General features: G+C 36.7%; 2 protein-coding genes across 2 annotated transcripts in view; one reads left to right on the top strand and one right to left on the bottom strand.

Annotated features, from left to right (window-relative positions):
- The window catches only part of ACTR3 (actin related protein 3), a 107,499-nt gene that overhangs the window by 48,861 nt on the left and 30,725 nt on the right, over window positions 1-27,913 (bottom strand). Inside the window, exons 2-4 of the mRNA XM_037848921.1 lie at window positions 11,111-11,166; window positions 8,817-8,941; window positions 4,488-4,598 (exon numbers count right to left, since the gene is read on the bottom strand). Coding sequence (XP_037704849.1) covers window positions 4,488-4,598; window positions 8,817-8,941; window positions 11,111-11,166 — 292 coding nt within the window. The remainder of the gene's footprint in view (window positions 1-4,487; window positions 4,599-8,816; window positions 8,942-11,110; window positions 11,167-27,913) is intronic.
- LOC119543978 (geminin-like) lies at window positions 12,573-13,199 on the top strand. Its single transcript, XM_037848922.1, has one exon. The coding sequence runs from the start codon at window positions 12,573-12,575 to the stop codon at window positions 13,197-13,199; it is 627 nt and encodes a 208-aa protein (XP_037704850.1).

The following is a 27,913-nucleotide window of genomic DNA, read 5'->3' on the forward strand; positions in this document are numbered from 1 at the left end:
AAATAAATGCCCAGGGCCAGATGGCTTCACAGGGGAATTCTACCAGACTTTCCAGAAAGAACTGACACCAATCTTACTCAAACTCTTTCAAAACATTGAAGAAAATGGAACACTACCTAACTCATTTTATGAAGCTAACATCAATCTAATACCAAAACCAGGCAAAGATGCTACAAAAAAGGAAAACTACCGGCCAATCTCCCTAATGAATATACATGCAAAAATCCTCAACAAAATACTTGCAAATCGAACCCAAAGACACATTAAAAAAATCATACACCATGACCAAGTGGGGTTCATTCCAGGCATGCAAGGATGGTTCAACATCAGAAAAACAATCAATGTATTACAACACATTAAAAACTCGAAAGGGAAAAATCAATTGATCATCTCAATAGATGCTGAAAAAGCATTTGACAAAATCCAACATCCCTTTTTGATAAAAACACTTCAAAAGGTAGGAATTGAAGGAAACTTCCTCAACATGATAAAGAGCATATATGAAAAACCCACAGCCAGCATAGTACTCAATGGTGAGAGACTGAAAGCCTTCCCTCTAAGATCAGGAACAAGACAAGGATGCCCGCTGTCACCACTGTTATTCAACATTGTGCTGGAAGTGCTAGCCAGGGCAATCCGGCAAGACAAAGAAATAAAAGGCATCCAAATTGGAAAAGAAGAAGTAAAACTGTCATTGTTTGCAGATGATATGATCTTATATCTAGAAAACCCTGAGAAATCAACGATACACCTACTAGAGCTAATAAACAAATTTAGCAAAGTAGCGGGATACAAGATTAATGCACATAAGTCAGTAATGTTTCTATATGCTAGAAATGAACAAACTGAAGAGACACTCAAGAAAAAGATACCATTTTCAATAGCAACTAAAAAAATCAAGTACCTAGGAATAAACTTAACCAAAGATGTAAAAGACCTATACAAAGAAAACTACATAACTCTACTAAAAGAAATAGAAGGGGACCTTAAAAGATGGAAAAATATTCCATGTTCATGGATAGGAAGGCTAAATGTCATTAAGATGTCAATTCTACCCAAACTCATCTACAGATTCAATGCAATCCCAATCAAAATTCCAACAACCTACTTTGCAGACTTGGAAAAGCTAGTTACCAAATTTATTTGGAAAGGGAAGATGCCTCGAATTGCTAAAGACACTCTAAAAAAGAAAAACGAAGTGGGAGGACTCACACTCCCTGACTTTGAAGCTTATTATAAAGCCACAGTTGCCCAAACAGCATGGTACTGGCACAAAGATAGACATATAGATCAATGGAATCGAATTGAGAATTCGGAGATAGACCCTCAGATCTATGGCCGACTGATCTCTGATAAGGCCCCCAAAGTCACTGAACTGAGCCATAATGGTCTTTTCAACAAATGGGGCTGGGAGAGTTGGATATCCATATCCAAAAGAATGAAAGAGGACCCCTACCTCACCCCCTACACAAAACTTAACTCAAAATGGACCAAAGATCTCAATATAAAAGAAAGTACCATAAAACTCCTAGAAGACAATGTAGGAAAACATCTTCAAGACCTTGTATTAGGCGGCCATTTCCTAGACTTTACACCCAAAGCACAAGCAACAAAAGAGAAAATAGATAAATGGGAACTCCTCAAGCTTAGAAGTTTCTGCACCTCAAAGGAATTTCTCAAAAAGGTAAAGAGGCAGCCAACTCAATGGGAAAAAATTTTTGGAAACCATGTATCTGACAAAAGACTGATATCTTGCATATACAAAGAAATCCTACAACTCAATGACAATAGTACAGACAGCCCAATTATAAAATGGGCAAAAGATATGAAAAGACAGTTCTCTGAAGAGGAAATACAAATGGCCAAGAAACACATGAAAAATGTTCAGCTTCACTAGCTATTAGAGAGATGCAAATTAAGACCACAATGAGATACCATCTAACACCGGTTAGAATGGCTGCCATTAAACAAACAGGAAACTACAAATGCTGGAGGGGATGTGGAGAAATTGGAACTCTTATTCATTGTTGGTGGGACTGCATAATGTTTCAGCCACTCTGGAAGTCAGTCTGGCAGTTCCTTAGAAAACTAGATATAGAGCTACCATTCGATCCAGCGATTGCACTTCTCGGTATATACCCGGAAGATCGGAAAGCAGTGACACGAACAGATATCTGCACGCCAATGTTCATAGCAGCATTATTCACAATTGCCAAGAGATGGAAACAACCCAAATGTCCTTCAACAGATGAGTGGATAAATAAAATGTGGTATATACACACGATGGGATACTACGCGGCAGTAAGAAGGAACGATCTGGTGAAACATATGACAACATGGATGAACCTTGAAGACATATGCTGAGCAAAATAAGCCAGGCACAAAAAGAGAAATATTATATGCTACCACTAATGTGAACTTTGAAAAATGTAAAACAAATGGTTTATAATGTAGAATGTAGGGGAACTAGCAATAGAGAGCAATTAAGGAAGGGGGAACAATAATCCAAGAAGAACAGATAAGATATTTAACGTTCTGGGGATGCCCAGAAATGACTATGGTCTGTTAATTTCTGATGGATATAGTAGGAACAAGTTCACAGAAATGTTGCTATATTAGGTAACTTTCTTGGGGTAAAGTAGGAACAGGTTGGAAGTTAAGCAGTTATCTTAGGTTAGTTGTCTTTTTCTTACCCCCTTGTTATGGTCTCTTTGAAATGTTCTTTTATTGTATGTTTGTTTTCTTTATAATTTTTTTTTTCATACAGTTGATTTAAAAAAGAAGGGAAAGTTAAAAAAAAAAAAAAAGAAAAGAAAAACAAGGAAAAAAAAAAGATGTAGTGCCCCCTTGAGGAGCCTGTGGAGAATGCAGGGGTATTCGCCTACCCCACCTCCATGGTTGCTAACATGACCACAGACATAGGGGACTGGTGGTTTGATGGGCTGAGCCCTCTACCGTAAGTTTTACCCTTGGGAAGACGGTTGCTGCAAAGGAGAGGCTAGGCCTCCCTATATTTGTGCCTAAGAGTCTCCTCCCGAATGCCTCTTTGTTGCTCAGATGTGGCCCTCTCTCTCTGGCTAAGCCAACTTGAAAGGTGAAATCACTGCCCTCCCCCCTACGTGGGATCAGACACCCAGGGGAGTGAATCTCCCTGGCAACATGGAATATGACTCCCGGGGAGGAATATAGACCCAGAATCGTGGGATGGAGAACATCTTCTTGACCAAAAGGGGGATGTGAAAGGAAATGAAATAAGCTACAGTGGCAGAGAGATTCCAAAAGGACCCGAGAGGTCACTCTGGTGGGCACTCTTATGCACAATATAGACAACCCTTTTTAGGTTCTAGTGAATTGGAGTAGCTAGCAGTAAATACCTGAAACTATCAAACTACAACCCAGAACCCATAAATCTTGAAGACGATTACATAAAAATGTAGCTTATGAGGGGTGACAATGTGATTGGGAAAGCCATATGGACCACACTCCCCTTTGTCTAGTTTATGGATGATTGAGGAGAAAAATGGGGGAAGGAAACAAACAAACACACAAAGGCACCAGTGTTCTTTTTTACTTTAATTGCTCTTTTTCACTTCAATTACTATTCTTGTTATTTTTGTGTGTGTGGTAATGAAGGTGTCAGGGATTGATTTTGGTGATGAATGCACAACTATGTAATGGTACTATGAACAATCAAATGTACCATTTGTTTTGTATGGCTGCATGATATGTGAATATATCTCAATAAAATGAATTTAAAAAATAAATAAATGTGGTATATACATAAAAGGGAATATTATTAGCCATGAAAAGGAATGAAGTCCTGATGAATCCAACGACATGGACTGAGGGCATTATGCTGAGTGAAATAAGACAGACACAAAAGGACAAATGTTGTATGACCTCAGTGATTTGAAACAATTAGAATAAGCAAACTCATAGAGTCAGAATCTAAAAGATAGGTTATCAGGGGAAAGGGTGGGGAGAGGGAATGGGAAGTAAAGGCTTACAATGCACAGGGTTCCTATTTGGAATGATGGAGATGTTTCAGAAATGGACGGTGGTGATGGCAGCACAACGTTGTGAACACAATTAACAGCACTGAAATATATATATGTATATCTGAATATGATTAGAAGGGGAAATGTTAGATTGTATGCATGCTAACAGAATAAAATTTTTTTAAAAAAAATCCATGGAACTATGTGTATAATTGTTCTGCAAACCCACAACTTCTCTAATAAAGGGGAAAAAAGATTATATATAATTATCAAAAGCACTTCTTAAGTGCCTACTTTGCTGCTTCAATATACTACTCTTCCATTGGAATCCGTAACTGGATGGTCTTAAAGACAGAATTATAAGAGTCTTTTAGACATATGACAACTCAACAAATAATTAAGTACAACTGAGTTCAAGAACAAGTGTGATACAAAAGTTCTCTAAAGTTCTTCAAAAATTTCCTCGGTGAAATTATAATCTTTACTTACCAAAAGAAAATAATGGTCTTCAGGTTCTGCCCTTAAGTATTTAAAGATCACTTGCTCCATAAATCTTTCCATCAAGTCCCAATCTTCAACTATTCCATGGCGGATTGGCCACTATTAAAACAAAAACAAAATAAAACAAATAGTAGACAAAAAAGTGGATGAAGATCACCTAGAGAAAATCTTTAGTATCTCCCAAGGATAGCACCTGGGGAATACTAACATTTGAGTCTTGGGTAACATTTAAGTCAGTGACAATAATGGGAAAAAACAGACAAATAAACCAGTAACAATGACAAACAAAAAGACTATATTACCCAAGTTAGGAAGAGAACCAACGGAGTAATCCTGTGGCAGCCAAAGGAGAAAAGACTTTTAAGATGATAGACAAATCAAGCAGGATTAGGACTATTATATACAAATGGATTTAACAAAGAAGTCATCAGTGGTGAGCTTATCAAATAATTTGAGACAAAGTAAGATGTTCGATATTAATTGGAGACTAAATAAGTTTGGTTTTAAAAGGAAGAGCAGATGCATAGCCAAGGCTGAGGATAGAAGATAAGAAAAAAGGTTAAGAGAAGTTTTGCTGTTTTGGTTGGTTGGTTGGTTGGTCTGTTGGTAGCATTCACAAGATTTGAAAATGTGTTTAAGACAGAGGACAGAATCAGTGGAGAGGAAACTCTGGCCTCTCAACTCACTGACTGCTTCATTTACCTTGATTTCTACTTTCCCTTTTTGCAAGTTTAGATCTTTTATCACAATCATCTCTAAATCCAGGAAATGCAGGCACACCACTCTCTTATCACAAGCTCTTATCATTCTAGCAAACTCTACACCATCACACCATAGCTTTTTGATCACAATTAGATTTCTAGTCTGCTGACTGCTGTAATTATTCCCTAGCCTTAAATCCCCACACACAAAGTTTAGATTTTATGGCCCATCATTTTGACTATTAATTAGCATTTTCTCTTGCCATCCCATTTGCCAAAGATTAACACAGCATGATCCTACCCTAAACTTGCTTAGACCCAGGATGCCAACTAAACTGAAGAAATATACATAGCGAAGTTGATAAAACTAAAAACTAATAATCACCATTCTCAAAATAGACCTACCCTCGCCTGGCAAACCTTTGCTTTCCTACTCTGTTCATCTTTACTCTCCATAATGTTAATTTTAAGTGTTCTCCCTAACATTAAGATTTTACGTTCTCCCTCCATTCCCTAAGCAACAGATGACGTCACTATGTATTTCACAGAAAAGCAGAAGCCAACAGTCAGGAATCAATTTCCCTCCACCAAATCTGTAAAACTACTGATTCCACACCTACTCTTTTGTCTCATGGAATTGTATTATAATTTAAGAACTGTTCCACATATCAATGTATTAATCAGTTCTCTGGATCCCATTCCTCCAGCTTTCTCAGAGACCATGCAATAGTGATTATACCTTATCTTTCCTATTATTTTACTCTTTCTCCAATGGGATTTCAACATCTCTTCTACCTTAACCACATAACTTGTCTCTTCATCTGTCTTTTCCTCCCAATCACAGTGAAGCCTTGTCGAATAGTCCTTACTGTCATTTTTTCCTTACCCATTATTTCACAATCCAACCTACTTTAATCCAGCACCACTACTCTTCTAAAATTATTCTCACTAAAGTTACAGACGACCTCCTTGTAGCTAGACAGCAAATATTCTATGGACTCCACCCTACTTGAGATTTTAGCAGCATTCCACACTGTTTTATCAGTCTTCCCTATTTACTCCTCACTTTCTAACCATGCCTTCTCAGCCTCTTCTGCAGGTTTTTCCTCCTCTACTCATCTTGGCCTCTTCCTATACACTCATATAGGTAATCTCATCCCCTCCAGAGGCAAAGAATCTCTCTCTCCAGCTCTCTCTTGTTTCTAAGCTCCAAGATTCATATATGTGACTGATTTAACAACTTCTCAGATATCTCACAGGTGCCTCAAACATAGCGTGTTCATAACTGACTTATCCTCTCCTCTCTAATCAAAAATATTTCTTATTTATGTTCTCAATCTCAATTAAGAGACTACCCAGAACTGGGAATTATCCTCATTACTATTGCTAGTTTACCACTTGGGAATTCATCATTCTTAAATATTCACTTTTTTATTCTTATCAAAAAAATTAAAAATTAACATACATCTGATCAAACCTCTAGATTTAACTACCATTTTACAATAAGAAAAGTAAATAGAGGAAATAGAGGATCATGTTAAATGGCACAATAAAGATGCAATCAGCAGAATCCAGAACCTGGGAAATTTTACAAGACAAACAGGTTTTTTTCAACAAATAAAAGCAAGAAGGAAAAACAAAACAGGGAGAAGAAACTATAGATAAAAAGAAACTTATCAATCAAATCCAATAAGTAGACCTTATCTGACTCTTGATTCAAAAAGATTAACATATATATAGGAAATACTATTTCCAATATAGGAACTCAGGGAAGTTTGAGAACTAACTGGGTATTGGATGATAACAAGAAATTATAGTGATTTTAGATGTGACTGTTATCTTTCAAAAAGTCCTTATCTTTAAGAAGTATTTGTAGATGAAATCATATCTTGGATTTACTTTAAAATAATCCATAGATGGATAATTGTTGAAGCTGTTTGATGGGCACAAAGGAGTTCATTATATTATTTTCTGTACTTTCGTAAATAAAGTTTTCCAAAATAAAAGTTAAGTGTATGTATGTGTATGTGTGTGCCTGTGTCTGTAAATACACAAACACAATTTCCTCTTCTCTCCATTCCCACTGCTGTCACTTCTATCTGAATTACTAATATACCTTGCCTCAACTACTGCAGTAGTTGATGATCTGATCTTCCCACAATCACTCCCACTGCTCTCAAATAATTTCTCTTGTCACTGCAGCCTGAGTAATCTTTCTAAATAACAGAAACAATAAATATATACTGAGTATTTATTATGTTCAAAGCACTGTAACAATTTCTTTATGTACATTATCTTATTAAGCCTCACAAACCTGAAGTAATATTTCCATTTTACAGATGAAGAAATTGAACTTCAGACAGGTAAGTCACTTGCATGATCTAAAAAAGCTAGAAAAGTGACAGAGCCAGAATTCAAGCCCAAGCAGTCTCCAATATCTGTGCTTTAAATCACCAAAAGTACCCCTCTAGTTAAACCCATTAATGTTACCCATGGGATAGAGTTCAAGTTCTTTAACATGGCCTAATGACACTTTCCATTGATCTTCCCTTGGCCTACCTATCCAGCTTTTTCTACCTCATTTCTATCCTACAAGCATACTGGTCTTGTAGTTCCCAGCTCCCTCCACTTCAAAGCCTTACCATATAGCACTGTTGTCTCTGTCTAAAAGAACCTTGCCTACACTCTTCACCCAGCTAGCTCCAATTTTATTCTGTAAGCCTCAGCTTAAAAGATTTAAGCTTATGGACAAGGACTTTGCTGCATCCCCACACTAGCTTAGACTACTCTTGTCATATACTCCCAGAGAATCCTATACTTTGCTTTTTCTAACCCATAACACTTATAATTATTTCTTCACTGTCTTCCTTTCCACAACATTATAACAGCTTTGAAGTCTTATTTACCACTGTACCTTCAGCATTTAGTGAGCTTTTATACTCACAAGGTTTTTCAACAACAAATAATTGGGGGAGAAGAGAAGAAAAAAGATACAATAGAGGAGATTTGCAAATTAGGCAAAGTTGAAGCCTAAAAGTAGGATGATGGATTTCATCTTTGGTAGGGAGCAGTGACTGTGGGAGGAGGCACAAAGAAAGCTTCTGGGTTACCAGAATTGCTCTGTATTTTGAACTTTTATGAGCATAGTCATAAAAATTCTTCAAACTGTACACTTAAAGAGCTACATATTTTATTGCATGTAAGTTATATCCCAGAACAGAAAGAGAGAAATAGGGAAAGAGAAAGGGAAAAAGGAAAGGGGAGAAAAAGAGGGCATCATTTCCAGATGACATAGCTTCAAAAAGTAAAAACAGTATAGACTTGAATAAAGGTGGGAAGGAAATGGTCCAGATGTGGCAAGGTGGAGGGTAAAAGCAAGCCAATCCCATGGTGGGCTCTGAGATGCAGTGGGTGTGGAAAAGTAAATTCTGCTCATTGGAATAAGCTGAAAGTTTCCTTATGGAAAACACACACACACACAAACACAACAAGTGGAATTAAAGCAAGGCTGGGAGGAGACCACAGGAAATTTCTTATTATGAAGAGGTTGAGGGTATTAGGCCTTTAAATTAGTAAAATGAAATGCTATTTATTTAAACAAATCATAAAAACATACCTTTGTTGCATATGTAGGCTTTTCTATTGCTTCATCACCAATGAAGAAGTCTAGGTCATCAACACCTTTCATCACCCTCCTCTGAGCTTGATCACCCACTTTTGCTGACTCCTTAATAGCAATACCTTTAAAAAAACAGACAAGTTATTTAGAAATGTCAAAAATTCATTTTCTTCAAACAAAACAAACTTTTAACTTACACTTCTTCCATTATAAAGTGTTCTGAAACAAAACATCACCTAGCATATCTAAACTGTCAAACTAATATACAAAGGCCGCATAAAAAACCTGTAACAAAATTCACTTAACACAATTTTAACACAATGAAATCTCAACTTTCACTCAGAAACAAGGCTTCAAACATTAAATACTAAAAAGAGAAGTATTGTTATGGGAATGTTTCAGTTATATTTTTTAAAAATCATAAAAGATCTATTTTATGAGTAAAATTACATTTCTACAAAGTGAACATATGCTTGATGAACACTAAGAAATGAAAAAGAAGTACATTTAAGAATGAGAAAAAGAAAAATGTAAGGAGAATTTAAGAAAAAAAAAGCTTATTTATACTATTATGGACTAGTAATTTAATATAACCAGCTTAAAGGTTTGTTAAACTTTGATCACACATACAAAAGGAAATCTTGAATAATTTAAGTAAAACAACAATCCCCCTTAAATAATCCAGCATACAGCTCTAGAACTAAAACTTGTTCGTTATTTATTTCTAATTAAGTTCTTCAAATTAAGCGGTCCTTCATTCAAAATAATTATTATCTGAATGCATCTGAGCTCTTAGGACATTTAACTGTTACATTTTTGTTTAATAACAATTATATCCTTAATAAACTGGGTAGACAATACTGAAAGGAAAAAAATTCTTAATCTACAGTCTACTCCTAAATTTGATGGGGAAAAAATACTAGACTGTAACAATAAAGTAGCCTTTTAAATAAAAAAGAATTCAAATACCCTGTGCTTCTAAATACTATCAAAAATATACCCACAGTAATAACTTTTTAGAAACTTTGCTAATCAATCTCCACATTATTCTGTGATAGTTTATTTTGACAGTTTATGTTTATCCTTAATAGACTAACCAATACAAGAGAGAAACTATGTTAAGTTGTATACCCTGAGGATAAAACTTAAATTTTTCTGAGGTAACATACAAAAATGACAAAGGATGTTTTGATGAAATTTGTGTGTGTGTCAATGGACAGAAATGAAACTAGAAATAGCTAACAGCTATTGGGTACTTAAGTGCTAAACATTGCAATATATTCCACATGCATTATTCACAATGATTCTATTAAGTAAATACTCCTTAACATCTATTTTAAAATAATTCAACTTCTAGTAAAAAAAAAAAAATTTAAACAAAATTATATTTTAAAAATCCAATACCTAGCATTATTTCTTTACTTTAAGAAAGCAGTACCTAAAGAAATGGTCGTTCTAAATTATATTCAGTACCAACAAGACCATGTATATAGATTTACTCTTCTTCTGAAGGTGATTCTAAGAAGAAGTAGAACAAAAGAAAAATAGCAACAGAGGACATCCAACAACCACTACGGGATAGCAATCAAAAAACAAAATGAAATACCAACTACACAACCAAAAAAACTACTATTAAAAATTTTTTGAAAGACAGGAAAAAATTACTGGAAGAATTTTTCACTTTAAACTCTTTTGGTTTGTTTCTTGAATATTAACAAGTTTAATGATTTAGTGATAATAGATGTCTTTGGTACACTAGTACTACTTATAATCTCCCTAGTAATTTATTTATAATGTACATAGACATTGAGATGGCTCACTGTAAAGTTCCTGGAAAACAAAGATATATGAAAGCAACTGTGAATCTCATCTACAGGCTTTCCTTATCTAATGTCCATGTTCATCAGTAAGAGACAGTGACTCTGTCTATATCCAGTCATTTTAAACTCTGTGTCTACAACACTAAAACTGGCTGAGTTATAACAAAAAACAACAACAAAAAAAAAAAACTCCATAATCAAGAGCAATATCCTCAAAGTAGAAAACTGTTTTTGTAAATTATCAGGTCATTCTTTAAAAAGGGTATTTGCTAGATTTGGTACACAAAAGCTAAACAGAAAGCTAAAATGAATGGTCAGAGGTTCAGAAATGGGGCAGCACATAGAATTTGGTAAATCATGATTTTAATGTACTAAATTTTATAATGTGAGAGCTGATTACCTCTTTTAATTTAATTATCAGGAAAAGAGAGCTTTAAATCAGCTCATTTGTGGCTTCAAAGAGATACTTACAGGAAGGGATGATAAACTGTGGTTCTGTATTTCCAGCATATCCTAGTTTTGTATACCTGCAAAAAGAATTTTAGAAAGATTTCACTAAAATCTTAGTAATTATGAATTTAATTCCTTTCTTAGACTTTGCTATATAGAAGGGGATTCCATTCTGAGCAAATAATATACAAATAATATATAACTCATGTTAACATCATTACTTTCAAAATGGCAACAAAATTATAAATGCCTCTAGTTTTTGACCCAGAAATTCCATCTCAAGATACTATTCCTACAAGGATATGCAAATATGTGTGAAATAACACATATATAATTTGCTACAGTCTTGCTTATAATAGCAAAATACTGGAAATAATCTAAATGTCCATCAAAAGGGAAACTAAATAAACTCAGCTAAATTCCTACTACAGAATATTAAACAGCCATTTAAAAAAAAGATTAAAGACATTCTTTATATACTGATATTCAACCATCTCCAAAAAGTATATTGGCAATTGAACAAGCAAAGTACAAAACAGTGTGTAAATATGCTATATTTGTATAAAAGAAAAGGGGGAAGAGTAAGAACATACAAAATATATTTGATTGTATAGGCACAGAATTATCTCTGGAAGGGTATACAATAAATCAGTAATTATAGTTGTCTCTAGGGAATGGAATTAGGTAGCTGATGGACAGGGATGAGAGGGCAATCCTTAACTGCATATAGTTTCATACTCCATTTGCATGCATTATTATTCAAAAAGAAATATAATTTAGAATTTTTTTGCCACAGCAGTTTCAGGTTATATTCTTACCTTTATACCATCATCATAACAATGACAATTAGAAACTAAAAACTGAGATTTGACCAACAGCATGTTGGGGGCTACTTAGGAGACAGGTGGCCTTGTGGCTATATGGGGAAAACTACTGAGTATGAGCTAGCTTTAAAGAGAAGGTAAAAACAATAGATTAAAGTACTCAATATTCAAAACTGCTGCTAAATGGTAGGCAGGTAAATTGCTGTGACATTCTTGGATTCTAATAATCTCTGCGGGAATTTTTTCTACCTTAAAAGAAAAAGAGGAGGTCCTTTAGGGATGCTTTAGCATCCAAACTAAAAACAGAAAATGCCAACAGTTAAATCATTAAAAATAAGAAAAAAAAATAAGGGGAAAACATGAACTGTTCAAATGTGATACTGCTCAACTAACTAAACCCCTTCAAAGGTTCCCCACTGTCCATGTCAAAAAAAAAATCAAACAACAATGCAAGGCATACAAAAGCCTTTTAACATTTGGCCCCAGTGGTTCGCATCAGCGACTCCAGCTGTTAGGAACGAGAATGGGATGGTCATGGGCCTTGTGCAAGGCACCGCTGCCACAGCTATGTGCATTCGCTGCAACGATTGAGTGTTTCCACCTGGTGTGAACCATATTGTTTCTGAATTACCAGTCCTCTGTGCTTCACCAGCTGTATAATGAATCCCAGCATGAAGCAGAAACAAGAACTCCAAGAGAATGTAAAGAATAGTTCAGTCCCAAGAACTCTGAAGATGATCCAGCCTTCTGCAGCCGGATCTCTTGTTGGAAGAGAATATGAGCTAGCCAAAGGCTTATCCAAAAAGAAGCATGGGAATGGTCAGTTAACATCAAAGACTTTCAGCTCTGGAGTAGTTCTGGACCCAGAATATAGTGAAAATATAAATCCTGAAGGAGTCACCCAAGAAGCATTTGATTTTACAGTTAAAGGAAATCCATCCTCTCAATATTGGAAAGCAGTGGTGGAAAAATGGAGGAAGGCGCTCTATGAAACACTTAAAGAAAATGAGAAACTTCATAAAGAAATTGAACAAAAGGACAATGAAATTGCCTGCCTGAAAAAAGAGAATAAAGAACTGGCAGAAGTAGCAGAACATGTACAATATATGGCAGAGGTGATAGACAGACTGAAAGACGAAACTCGGGATAACTTTGAATCACTGGATAGTCAGGAGTTCGATTCTGAAGAGGAAACTGGTGAGGATTCTGAAGTGGAAGACTCAGAAATTGGCAAATGTGCTCAAGAAATTGTATCTTCCTCCACAGACACAAAGCCAAGTATATGAAATTTATTAGTGTTTGACTTTTCAGAAATACACTGCCAAAGTTTACCTCCACCTTGTAGCAGAATAAGTAACTATATAATACAAACTCTGGAATCAGACTTCCTTGTTTGAATCCTGGTACCCTGTTACTGTATTAAAATACAAATACGATGTATTTTTAATCTATGATATTTTCTGTAAATAGTACTTTCTCAGTTGTCTGGCATGACTTGTATATATGATAAATAAACTTCAACCTCCTATCAAAATATATATATATATAATTGGCCCCTGACCACCTCTTCCAGCTGTCCTGCCAACACACCAGATTCCCTAGTCATAAAAACTGCTGAACAAAACAAGTCATTTCATGCCACTGATCCAGGGATGCTAGCCTTCCACCCCTGAATGCAATTGCTTAGTGCCTACTCATCCTCCAAAATTCAGGCTAAGTGTCACTGCCTCAGTAAAAATTTTCAAAATTTCCCCAGATAGTTGACTACCCTTGTCCTTTAAGTACAAGTATTATTTAACAATACCTGAGCCTTGATTCCTTCATCTGTAAAATAAGGAAAAATAATGCAAGATTGTTCAAAGTATTAAACAAGATAAAGCATTAAGAGCAGTAACCTGAACACAGTCCACACTATAATAAATGTCAGCTCTAAGTACTCTTTATATCCATTCTCTCCAAATTTTCCATTCCTCCCATAATCAAATAAAGGACCTACAGATAACTAAACTTTTAAATGCTTATAGCTATGACACATATTATCCCTTTACACACAGATGAAAGTCAGATTGTAGAAGATTCAGATTTGTAGCTTGTATCTGATATATTTTTATCACACTTCTGCTGCCAGCTATCTTTTATTCTTCCAACTCAGAGTCTCATCTTAACATAAAATCTGCAAGTTTAGAAAAACAGGACTCTAGTAATAGAGGTCAGTATGATTGAACAGCTCACTCTCCTCTGGAGACAAAAAAATTAGAACAAATTACTCAAATACACAAAACCACCATCACCTGATATGAATAATCTGTTCCCACAATGAAATTAACTGTAACTTAGCTGAAATAAAACACTGTAGCATAAGTTTTTAAAAGTACCCGCTACAGAGGCATCAGCAGTATACTTTGTCCCCCGTTGGATGAATGGAGCTGACCATACCATAAAAAATGAAAAACTGTTCAACAGGAAACCATCATCAACAGTCTGAACCACAATACCTTCCCTAAGCCTACTCTTTTACAAGCACTTACTAGAAGGATTATTACCCAATTATTCCTTCATATGATTCCTCATATTAATACCACCATATTTATTTCCATGTGTCACCACAGCAATTCAAAGCATCACTATCCAACAGTGCCCTAACAGGACACCTTGCTTCCAACTGTTTACTACCTCTAACACCTCACAAAGGACAGAATAATCTCCCTAAAAATCTCTTCTGAACTCAAAAATCTTAAAATGATGTTCTACTGCCTGCAAATCCTTTACTGTATTTCCTAATTAGAAATGATTTTACTGTTTTTATTGTGAGCCTTTGTCTTTTCAATTTTAATCAAAAAATAATCTAAACTTGGTAACTACTTGAAAAAAATAAAATTGAGTCCATAAAGCATGCATTAAACAGGATATATCCAGATGTATCAAAGATTAAAAGGAGGAAAAAATCAAACCACAAGTTCTCAAAGAAAATGTGGGACAATTCCTTTATAGTCCTGGAGTGGGGAAGGTTTTCTAACTGTAACTTTAAAATCTAGACACTATAAAACAACAACAACAACAAAAGACTGATGTTTCAACTGTGAATATTAAAAATATCTTTACAGAAACACACTGAAAATAGTCAAAAGAAAAATGACCAACAGAGAAAATGTATCTGCACTCAGAGACAAAGAGTTAATCTCCTTAATATATAAAGGATACCTAAAAGTTGATAACAACAAAGGGAAGAATGGAGGGAAGAAAGCAGGGAGGGAAGGAAAAAGGAAAAGCAAAGGACATTAACCATTCACAGAAAAAGGAATAGAAATAGCTAGTAAATGAAAAGATGCTCAACTCCATGGGATAAAAGAAATACAAACTAAAGTATACTTGGGAACTCTCATACATTGCTGGTTGGAATGCAAAATGATACAACCACTTTGGAAAACAGTTAAACATTCATTTGCCATATGACCTAGAAATTCTACTCTTAGGTATTTACCCAAGAGAAATGAAAACATATATTCACACAAAGATGTGTATATATTCACTATAGCTTTGTTCCTAATGGCCCCAAACTGGAAGCGAAACAATCGCTTATGAATAGAAGAATGGATAAAATGTGTGGTATATTTATACAAAACAAACTTACTCCAAAGAGGAAGAACCAGGAAAATAAGACCATTTCTCAAGGGAAAACACAACCAATAGACGGCAATCCAGAGATGACCCAGATGTCAGAATTATGAGATAAAGAGTTGAGAGCAGCTATTATGTCTATTACAATGAAGTAAAGAAAAATACCCTTGTAATGAATGATATAGAAAATATCAGCAGAGGGATTAACACTTTTTATGAAAGAATAAAAGGAAATTCCGGAACTGAAAATCACAATATCAGATACAAAAAAATCCCTGAACGAGTAAAGCAGCATGATGGAAATGAAAGAAGAACGGGGGAACTTGAAGAAAGGGAAGAGAAAAGGAAAAAAAAAAAAAAAACGATTTAAGCAAACAAACAGAACCTTAGAGAATTCTTGGACACTATCAAAAAATTAACATATTAAAGTTGCAGAGGGAGAAGGGAGAAAGGGTAGCAAACCTTTTTTGAGGAAATAATGGCTGGAAACTTCCCAATTAAATGAATGTACAGATTTGAGTGGCACAAGAAAACTCAAGCAGAATAAATACAGGGAAAACAACACTTAGGCACATTATAATCAAATTGCTGAAAATCAAAGACAAAAAGAAAATCTGGAGAGCATCCAGAGAAAAATGACTAATTAAAACAGGAACAAGATGCAAATGACCACAATCTTCACATGAGAAACTAGGGAGGCCAGGAGATAGCGGAAGACATTATTTCAAAGCCTCAAGGGGGAAAAAATGTCAATCCAGAACTCTAGCCAGCAAAAACATCTATCAATAATGAAAGTGAAATAGACATTTTTCAGATAAAAGAAAACCCATTGCCATCAGATCTGCACTATAAGAGATACTAAAGAAAGTTCACAGGTGGAGAACCCAAGATGGTGGTTAAGTAATAAGACAGGGCAAAAAAACGCCTCTGTGAAAAATACTAGATAAAAGCCAGAAAGTGACCCAGAACATCAGTTCCAGCGATGCACCAGCTGGACAAGGTCTGCTAAATGCACAGGGACCAGGCATTTGGTGAAACTGGGAGTCTGCATTCTGAAACGAGTGAGTAAGCCAGCTGAAAGTACGGCAGCCGCGCTGTGGTGTGGGGAAACTATGGGCTGGTGTTTGGAGACGGACTAGTTCTTTTTTAAAAAACAAAAAACCTGGGACTGACTGCTGATACAACAGTGAGAATCGCGCAGGGAAGCACGGCAGGAGCGGGCTATCCCAACGCCTTGTTGTCTGGAGTGCAGGATAGCCCTTCCCACACCACCTGCTGATTGTCTCAGGGCCAGGGGGCAGAGGGGAGCCAAAAGGAGAAAGAAAGCACGCCACTTGCAACCATCTCCTCGGCGGGCTTGGGACGCTCCCACCCAGGGCCAGACCCATAGCCCAGAGCCACGCCAAGGGTCCCAGTGTGACAGGGAGTGTTACCCGCAGCACCGCACACATGCCACAATATCGGCCATGGACAGTGGCCTTTAGGGCACCACAGCTAATTGTCCCGGAGCTGGGAAGGTGGAGCTGTGCGAAGAGGAGGGAAAATAACAAACCCCATTCAATCATCTTTACAACAGGCTGGGAACGCCCCTGCACGGCCCGGTGGCCCAGGGCTTCCTGGAGGACCGGCGCACACTTGTGAAGTGGCACAGCCTTCCCTCAGCAGGGATCCTGGAAGAGCACGGCTGAGAAGGGGGACCTGCTCGGAAATCCCAGGGACCCTACGCCAGTGCCAGGGACTTGTGGGTCAGCGGCAGAGACAATCTGTGGCGGGAATGAGGTGAAGGCTTGGACTGTCGCAACAGCCTTAAATCTCCGGGAACACCTAGGAGGTTTGATTTCTAAAGCTGCTCTGCCTCCCTAACTGCTCAGACACATGCCCCACATTCAGGGCAGACAGCACCAACAACACACCCAAACTTGGTGCACCAATTGAACCCCACAAGAATCATTTCCCCACACACCACAAAAACAAAGTTGGGGAGAACTGACTTGAGGGGAATAGGTGACTCACGGACACCATCTGCTGGTTAGTTAGAGAAAGTGTACGCCACCAAGCTGTAGATCTGACAAATTAAAGACTGGTATTTTATAGACCCTGAAAGAACCGTATAAAGTAAAGCAAATGCCAAGAGGCCAAAAACAACAGAAAATCTTAAAGTATATGATAAAACCAGACGATATGGAGAACCCAAATCCAAACACCCAAATCAAAAGATCAGAAGAAACACAGTACTTGGCGCAATTAATCAAAGAACTAAACTCAAACAACGAGAGCATGGCACAGGATATAAAGGACATGAAGAAGACCCTAGAAGAGCATAAAGAAGACATTGCAAAAGTAAATAAGAAAATAGAAGATCTTATGGAAATAAAAGAAACTGTTGGCCAAATTAAAAAGACTCTGGATAGTTATAATACAAGATTAGAGGAAGCTGAACAACGACTCAGTGTCCTTGACAACCACAGAATGGAAAATGAAAGAACGAAAGAATGGGGAAAAAATTTGAAAAAAATCAAAATGGATCTCAGGAATATGATAGATAAAATAAAACATCCAAATTTAAGACTCATTGGTGTCACAGAAGGGGAAGAGAAGGGTAAAGGTCTTGAAAGAGTATTCAAAGAAATTGTTGGGGAGAACTTCCCAAACCTTCTACACAATATAAATTCACAAAGCATAAGTGCTCAGCGAAACCCAAATAGAATAAATCCAAATAAACCCACTCCGAGACATTTTCTGATCAGACTGTCAAATACTGAAGAGAATGAGTAAGTTCTGAAAGCAGCAAGAGAAAAGCAATTCACCACATACAAAGGAAACAACATAAGACTAAGTAGTGACTACTCACTACTTACTTACATGGTGGCCAGTGACTTACTCAGTGGCCACCATGGAGGCAAGAAGGCAGCGGCATGACATGTTTAAAATTCTGAGAGAGAAAAATTTCCAACCAAGAATACTTTATCCAGCAAAACTCTCCTTCAAATTTGAGGGAGAGCTTAAATTTTTCACAAACAAATGCTGAGAGATTTTGCTAATAAAAGACCTGCCCTACTTCAGATACTAAAGGGATCCCTACCGACAGAGAAACAAAGAAAGGAGAGAGAGCTATAGAGAAATTTAATAGACATATACAGAACATCACATCCCAAATCACCAGAACACATATTCTTCTTTAGTGATCATGGATCTTTCTCCAGAATAGACCATATGCTGGGACATAAAACAAGCCTCAATAAATTTAAAAGAATTGAAATTATTCAAAGCACATTCTCTGACCACAATGGAATATAAATAGAAGTCAATAACCATCAGAGACTTAGAAAATTCACAAACACCTGGAGGATAAAAATGAGGGGGAGATGAAAACATTCCCGAATAATCAAAAGCTGAGGGACTTCATCACCAGTAGATCAGCCCTATAAGAAATGCTAAAGGGAACTGAGCAGGCTGAAAGGAAGCGACACTAAACAACTGACTGAAACCACATGAAGAAATAAAGATTTCCAGTAAAGATCACATGCTAAATATAAATAACAATACTACTGTATTTTTGATTTGTAACTCCACTATTTACTTCCTACAGGATCTAAAATACATAAACTGTAATGATAAATCAGTGGTTTTGGACTCAATGTAAAATATGTAATGTTTGACAAGAACTACATAAAGGTGGGGGAATGGAGGAGTAAAGGAATGTAGTTTATGTGTCCTATTGAAGTTGAGTTGGTATCAAAGAAAAACAAGATTGTTATAGACTTAAGAGGTTAAATTTAAGCCCCATGGTAAACACAAAGAAAGTATCAGAGAACATGACCACAGAGATGAGAAGTGAAGTATGGGTTACAAGAAGTGGGGGAAAGGGAAATGGGGAGTTAAGAAATGAGTGTAATGTTTTTGTTTGGGGTGAAGGGAAATTTCTAGTAATGGATGGTGGGAAGGTGATAGCATTGCAACATTCTAAATGTGATTAATCCCACTGATGGAACGCTAGGGAGGGGTTGGAATGGGAGGATTTAGGCTGCATATATGTTTCCAGAAGTGGGGGAAAAAAAAAAAGTCTAAATAGATAAAGACAATTAAATGCCAAGGATGATCCTGGATGGGATCTGAGGATGGAGGAGAGGAGGCTCAAAGGGACACAGTTGGGACATAAGGAAAAAAACAATGGAAATACAGAATACAAGCTTTGTAAGCTTTGTATCAATGTTAAATTTCTTGAACTTCTTAGCAGTGCTTAATGGGAATACATAAAAGAATGTTCTCGTTCATGGGAAATGTATACGTGAATTATATTGTTTTTTTAAGGATGTGTGCAGCCTGCTCTCATATGTTCAGAAGACAGAGAAACAGATGATGATGATAGATAGGGAGGGAGGGAGAGAGGGACGGAAAGAAAGAAATGGAGGTGTGACAGGATGTTAAAGTTGGTGGATGGGGTATTGGGGGAGGGGGTTCGGGGTATGCTGGAGTTCTGTGTATGGGGTGTGTATTGTTTTTGCAACTGTTCCTGTAAGTTTGAATTTATTTCAAAATAAAATTAAAAAAAAAAAAAAGAAAGAAAGAAAAAGTTCATCAGGCTGAGAGGAAATGACACCAAAGAGGGAAATACAAGTCTTAATGAAGAGTATCAGAAAGGATAAACAGCTGAGTAAATATAAAAGACTATTTTTCCCTCTTTATCTTTAAAAATACATGTGACTGTTTAAAGCAAAAAACTCAGTCTCTTGTGGGTTTGGTTTACACTGTATACAGAAGTAATAGCTATGACAATTACAGCAAAAAAGAAGAGTGGGACAGGAGGAGAGAAAGGTAATAGACCTGCAGGGTTGCAAGATTTCTACCATTTACATAAAGTTTTAAAATATTAAGTCTAAGTAAACTGTGAGTAGTAACTGTTGTTAAAGATGTATCTTGTAATTTCTAGACTAATCACTTAAAAATGCAAAGAGGTATGGTTTAAAAAGTCCAAAAGTAAATTAAAAATGGAATTCTAAAAAGATTCAAAAAATCCAAAACGGCAGAAATAAGGAAAGAGAAGAACAAAAAACATATTTGATATTGTATCAAACATTTTTGTGGTGTCAACTGTATACAGGGTATTTCGGCATGGAAATCAATGATGCTATCTTGCTCTTAAAAATCAAAAAGAAACAATATGATAAAATCTTAGGAGGCTATAATGCTGATAAATGCCATATTTTTCTGTGCACTTTTCTAAAAATAAGGAAATCCACTTATCAAAAGGATGTTTTTAAAATAGTAAATCCAGTTACATTTAGAATGTAAAAGTATTAGCATCTCTTATGTCAGATACTTTTGTTTCTGCAAATTTAAATGTTTCCCTAGTAAAGGTATGTGAGTGACAGTACTTTTACTTAGTTCAATGGTTCATGTTTCTTTTTGCTTTGAAAAACATCTCAACAGCAAAGAAGCTGTTTGAAGATACCAATAGATCATTGACACTGAACCAGTAAGCGGGAACAGAACCTACAGAAAACCAACTATATTTCACAAATAAACTGGAATAAAAAACTATGATGAAAATCATGCCAGGAAAAGAAAAACATGTACTGAGACTATTATACTGATCAATACAGTGTATGACCACCTTGCAATCTATGTTAAAGGAAGAATGGCACTAGGATTTTAACTTTCAATGTTTCAACAATTTCAAACTATATAACAAAATGATTAAGATACCTTACCTAGAACTTTAGGTTGGAAGGGATCTTATCGATTTAGTGCAATCTATTTTCTAAAATTTCTTAGTACTGGCAACACTAATTTAAACATAAAACAATTCTACCTCAATTTGAAAGACCTGCTTCAAATCTTACATCAAATATACTTTTCTTTTATGTAATAAACATATAAATTATCAAATTTTAAATGAAAACGAAGGTCTACACATAAATAATGGCCAAAAATTCCCCAACTTTTATGAAAGACATAAATATGCATGTCCAAGAAGCTCAACATATTCCAAACAGAATAAATCCTAATAGACCTACTTTAAGACACACACTAATCCAAATGTCAAATGCCAAAGATAAAAACGAAATCTGAAAGCAGCAAGAGAAAAGCAATTTGTCGCATACAACGGATCCTCAATAAAACTCAATGCTGATTTCTCATCAGAAACCATGGAGGCAAGACAGCACTGGTGTGATATATTGAAGGCACTGAAAGAGAAAAACTGCCAGGCAAAAATTCTTTATTCAGCAAACCTGTCCTTCAAAAATGAGGAGGAGTTTAAAATACTCACAGATGAACAGAAACTGAGTTTGTCAACAAAAGACCTGCCCTACAAGAATTACTAAACAGAGCTCTGCAAGTTGAAAGGAAAAGACAGGAGAGAGTGGCTTGGAATAGTGTAAAGAAATGAAGATGATAAATAAGGGTAACTGAAAGGGTAAATGCAAAACCCAATAGTACTGTATCCTCAATATACACAACTCTACTCTAATTCCTATAAAAGTTACAATATAATTGAGCAAGAAAAAGGCATACTTCCTGATAATGGATGTGCAAAATATAAAGTGGGACAAAAGCAACATAAAGAGGGGAAATAGATATGGGAGCAGAGAATGTATATGTTATTGAAGGTAAGCTGGTATCTTTTCAAATTAGTAGGTGTTAAAGGTAGGTTGAATAATAAAAACCCAACGGTACCACAAAGACAGTGTTTTAAAAATACACAGAAACAGAAATGAGCAAGGCATCAGTCAGATACATCATAAAAGATAACTAGACACAAGTTGAAAGTGAAGGATGGAACAAAACATTCCATGGAAATAGTGAACAAAACAAAGCTGAGGTAGCAATACTAATACTGGACAAAATAAGACTTTAAATTGAAAGCTGTTTTAAGAGACAAAGAAGGCACTATATATTAATAAAAGGGGCAATCTACCAAAAAGAAATAACAATCATAAATATTTATGCACCTTACCACAGTGCCCTAAAATACATGAGGCAAAACACTTGGAAAACTGATGTAAGAAACAGATACTTCTAGAATAACAGATGGAGACTTCAAAACAATAATCCCATCAATAGATAGAACAGACAGAAGATCAAAAAGGAACAGAGAACTTAAGTAATATGATAAATGAATGAGACACCTAACAGACATATACAAAACACTGCACCCCAAAACAGCAGGATATACATTCTTCTCAAGTGCACATGGATTGTTCTCCAAGACAGACCACAGGTTGGGTCACAAAACAAGCGTCAATAAATTTAGAAAGACTGAAATTATACAAAGCATCTTCTCTGACCATAAAGGAATGAAGCTGGAAATCATTAACAGGCTGAGAACTGAAAAATACATAACTATATGGAAGTTAACTAACACTCTTTTAAACAATCATTGGGTCAATGAAGAAACTGCAAGAGAAATCAGTAAATATCTTAAGAATTATGAAAATGAGAACACAACATACCAAAACTTATAAGATGCAGCAAAGGTAGTACTGAGAAGGAAATTTATAGCCCTAAATGCTTACATTAGAAAAAGAAGAGCTAAAATCAAAGACCTAACTGAAAATGTGAAGGGGCTAGAAAAAGAACAGCAAACTAACCCCAAATCAAGCAAAAGGAAAGAAATAACAAAGATTAGAGCAGAAATAAATGAAATTGAGAATAAAAGGAAAAAACAGAGAAATTTTACAAAATCAAAAGTTGGTTCTTTGCAAAGATCAATAAAATTGACAAATGCTTAGCTAGACTGATAAAGAATAAAAAAGAAAAGACACAAATATATCAGAAATGAGAGGGGGGACATTACTACTGGCCCCATAGAAATAAAAAGGATCATAAGAGGATACTATGAAAAACTGAAAATTAGGGAATGTAAACGAAATTGACAAATTCCTAGAAACACATGAACAACCTACACTGACTCTAGAAGAAACAGAACACCTCAACAGACCAATTACAAGTAAAGAGATTAAATCCCCAGTCATCAAAAACCTCTCAAAAAAGAAAAGCCTAGGACCAGATGGCTTCACAGGTGAATTCTACCAATCATTATGAGAACTAACACTAATCCTGCTCAAACTCTTCCACAACGTTGAAAAGGAGGCGGGGCAAGATGGCAGACTGGTGAGCTGTAAGTTTTAGTTACTCCTCCAGGAAAGTAGGTAAAAAGCCAGGAACTGCGTGGACTGGACACCACAGAGCAATCTGTCTTTGGGCATACTTCATACAACATTCATGAAAACGTGGAACTGCTGAGATCAGCGAAATCTGTAAGTTTTTGCGGCCAGGGGACCCGCGCCCCTCCCTGCCAGGCTCAGTCCCGGGGGAGGAGGGGCTGTCAGCTCCGGGAAGGAGAAGGGAGAACTGCAGTGGCTGCTCTTATCGGAAACTCATTCTACTGATTCAAACTCCAACCATAGATAGACTGAGACCAGACACCAGAGACTCTGAGAGCAGCCAGCCCAGCAGAGAGGAGACAGGCATAGAAAAAAAACAACACGAAAAACTCCAAAATAAAAGCAGAGGATTTTTGGAGTTCTGGTGAACACAGAAAGGGGAAGGGCAGAGCTCAGGCCTTGAGGCGCATATGCAAATCCCGAAGCAAAGCTGATCTCTCTGCCCTGTGGACCTTTCCTTAATGGCCCTGGTTGCTCTGTCTATTAGCATTTCAATAACCCATTAGATCTCTGAGGAGGGCCGTTTTTTTTTTGTTTTTTTTGTTTTTTTTTTAAATCCTTTTTTCTTTTTCTAAAACAATTACTCTAAGAAGCCCAATACAGAAAGCTTCAAAGAATTGCAATTTGGGCACGTCAAGTCAAGAGCAGAACTAAGAGAGCTCTGAGACAAAAGGCAATAATCCAGTGGCTCAGAAAATTCACTAAACAACACAACTTCCCAAGAAAAGGGGGGTGTCCGCTCACAGCCACCATCCTGGTGGACAGGAAACACTCCTGCCCATCGCCAGCCCCATAGCCCAGAGCTGCCCCAGACAACCCAGTGTGACGGAAGTGCTTCAAATAACAGGCACACACCACAAAACTGGGCGTGGACATTAGCCTTCCCTGCAACCTCAGCTGAATGTCCCAGAGCTGGGAAGGTGGAGCAGTGTGAATTAACAAAGCCCCATTCAGCCATCATTTGAGCAGACTGGGAGCCTCCCTACACAGCCCAGCAGCCCAGAACTGCCCTGGGGGGACAGCACTCACCTGTGACATAGCACAGTCATCCCTCAACAGAGGACCCGGGGTGCACAGCCTGGAAGAGGGGCCCACTTGCAAGTCTCAGGAGCCATACGCCAATACCAAAGACTTGTGGGTCAGTGGCAGAGACAAACTGTGGCAGGACTGAACTGAAGGATTAGACTATTGCAGTAGCTTTAAAACTCTAGGATCATCAGGGAGATTTGATTGTTACGGCCACCCCCCCTCCCCGACTGCCCAGAAACACGCCCCACATACAGGGCAGGCAACACCAACTACACACGCAAGCTTGGTACACCAATTGGGCCCCACAAGACTCACTCCCCCACTCACCAAAAAGGCTAAGCAGGGGAGAACTGGCTTGTGGAGAACAGGTGGCTCGTGGACGCCACCTGCTGGTTAGTTAGAGAAAGTGTACTCTACGAAGCTGTAGATCTGATAAATTAGAGATAAGGACTTCAATAGGTCTACAAACCCTAAAAGAACCCTATCAAGTTCAGCAAATGCCACGAGGCCAAAAACAACAGAAAATTATAAAGCATATGAAAAAACCAGACGATATGGATAACCCAAGCCCAAGCACCCAAATCAAAAGACCAGAAGAGACACAGCACCTAGAGCAGCTACTCAAAGAACTAAAGATGAACAATGAGACCATAGTACGGGATATGAAGGAAATCAAGAAGACCCTAGAAGAGCATAAATAAGACATTGCAAGACTAAATAAAAAAATGGATGATCTTATGGAAATTAAAGAAACTGTTGACCAAATTAAAAAGATTCTGGACACTCATAGTACAAGACTAGAGGAAGTTGAACAACGAATCAGTGACCTGGAAGATGACAGAATGGAAAATGAAAGCATAAAAGAAAGAATGGGGAAAAAAATTGAAAAAATCGAAATGGACCTCAGGGATATGATAGATAATATGAAGCGTCCGAATATAAGACTCATTGGTGTCCCAGAAGGGGGAGAAAAGGGTAAAGGTCTAGGAAGAGTATTCAAAGAAATTGTTGGGGAAAACTTCCCAAATCTTCTAAACAACATAAATACACAAATCATAAATGCTCAGCGAACTCCAAATAGAATAAATCCAAATAAACCCACTCCGAGACATATACTGATCACACTGTCAAACATAGAAGAGAAGGAGCAAGTTCTGAAAGCAGCAAGAGAAAAGCAATTCACCACATACAAAGGAAACAGCATAAGACTAAGTAGTGACTACTCAGCAGCCACCATGGAGGCAAGAAGGCAGTGGCACGATATATTTAAAATTCTGAGTGAGAGGAACTTCCAGCCAAGAATACTTTATCCAGCAAAGCTCTCCTTCAAATTTGAGGGAGAGCTTAAATTTTTCACAGACAAAGAAATGCTGAGAGAATTTGCTAACAAGAGACCTGCCCTACTGGAGATACTAAAGGGAGCCCTACAGACAGAGAAACAAAGACAGGACAGAGAGACTTGGAGAAAGGTTCAGTACTAAAGAGATTCGGTATGGGTACAATAAAGGATATTAATAGAGAGAGGGAAAAATATGGCAAACATAAACCAAAGGATAAGATGGCCGATTCAAGAAATGCCTTCACGGTTTTAACGTTGAATGTAAATGGATTAAACTCCCCAATTAAAAGATATAGATTCGCAGAATGGATCAAAAAAAATGAACCATCAATATGTTGCATACAAGAGACTCATCTTAGACACAGGGACACAAAGAAACTGAAAGTGAAAGGATGGAAAAAAATATTTCATGCAAGCTACAGCCAAAAGAAAGCAGGTGTAGCAATGTTAATCTCAGATAAAATAGACTTCAAATGCAGGGATGTTTTGAGAGACAAAGAAGGCCACTACGTACTAATAAAAGGGGCAATTCAGCAAGAAGAAATAACAATCGTAAATGTCTATGCACCCAATCAAGGTGCCACAAAATACATGAGAGAAACACTGGCAAAACTAAAGGAAGCAATTGATGTTTCCACAATAATTGTGGGAGACTTCAACACATCACTCTCTCCTATAGATAGATCAACCAGACATAAGACCAATAAGGAAATTGAAAACCTAAACAATCTGATAAATGAATTAGATTTAACAGACATCTACAGGACATTACATCCCAAATCACCAGGATACACATACTTTTCTAGTGCTCACGGAACTTTCTCCAGAATAGATCATATGCTGGGACATAAAACAAGCCTCAGTAAATTTAAAAAGATTGAAATTATTCAAAGCACATTCTCTGACCACAATGGAATACAATTAGAAGTCAATAACCATCAGAGACTTAGAAAATTCACAAATACCTGGAGGTTAAACAACACACTCCTAAACAATCAGTGGGTTAAAGAAGAAATAGCAAGAGAAACTGCTAAATATATAGAGACGAATGAAAATGAGAACACAACATACCAAAACCTATGGGATGCAGCAAAAGCAGTGCTAAGGGGGAAATTTATAGCACTAAATGCATATATTAAAAAGGAAGAAAGAGCCAAAATCAAAGAAATAATGGATCAACTGAAGAAGCTAGAAAATGAACAGCAAACCAATCCTAAACCAAGTACAAGAAAAGAAATAACAAGGATTAAAGCAGAAATAAATGACATAGAGAACAAAAAAACAATAGAGAGGATAAATATCACCAAAAGTTGGTTCTTTGAGAAGATCAACAAGATTGACAAGCCCCTAGCTAGACTGACAAAATCAAAAAGAGAGAAGACCCATATAAACAAAACAATGAATGAAAAAGGTGACATAACTGCAGATCCTGAAGAAATTAAAAAAATTATAAGAGGATATTATGAACAACTGTATGGCAACAAACTGGATAATGTAGAAGAAATGGACAATTTCCTGGAAACATATGAACAACCTAGACTGACCAGAGAAGAAATAGAAGACCTCAACCAACCCATCACAAGCAAAGAGATCCAAACAGTCAGCAAAAATCTTCCCACAAATAAATGCCCAGGGCCAGATGGCTTCACAGGGGAATTCTACCAAACTTTCCAGAAAGAACTGACACCAATCTTACTCAAACTCTTTCAAAACATTGAAAAAAATGGAACACAACCTAACTCATTTTATGAAGCTAACATCAATCTAATACCAAAACCAGGCAAAGATGCTACAAAAAAGGAAAACTACCGGCCAATCTCCCTAATGAATATAGATGCAAAAATCC

This window comes from Choloepus didactylus, chromosome 9, assembly GCF_015220235.1.
Source record: "Choloepus didactylus isolate mChoDid1 chromosome 9, mChoDid1.pri, whole genome shotgun sequence".
Classification (NCBI taxonomy): domain Eukaryota; kingdom Metazoa; phylum Chordata; class Mammalia; order Pilosa; family Megalonychidae; genus Choloepus; species Choloepus didactylus.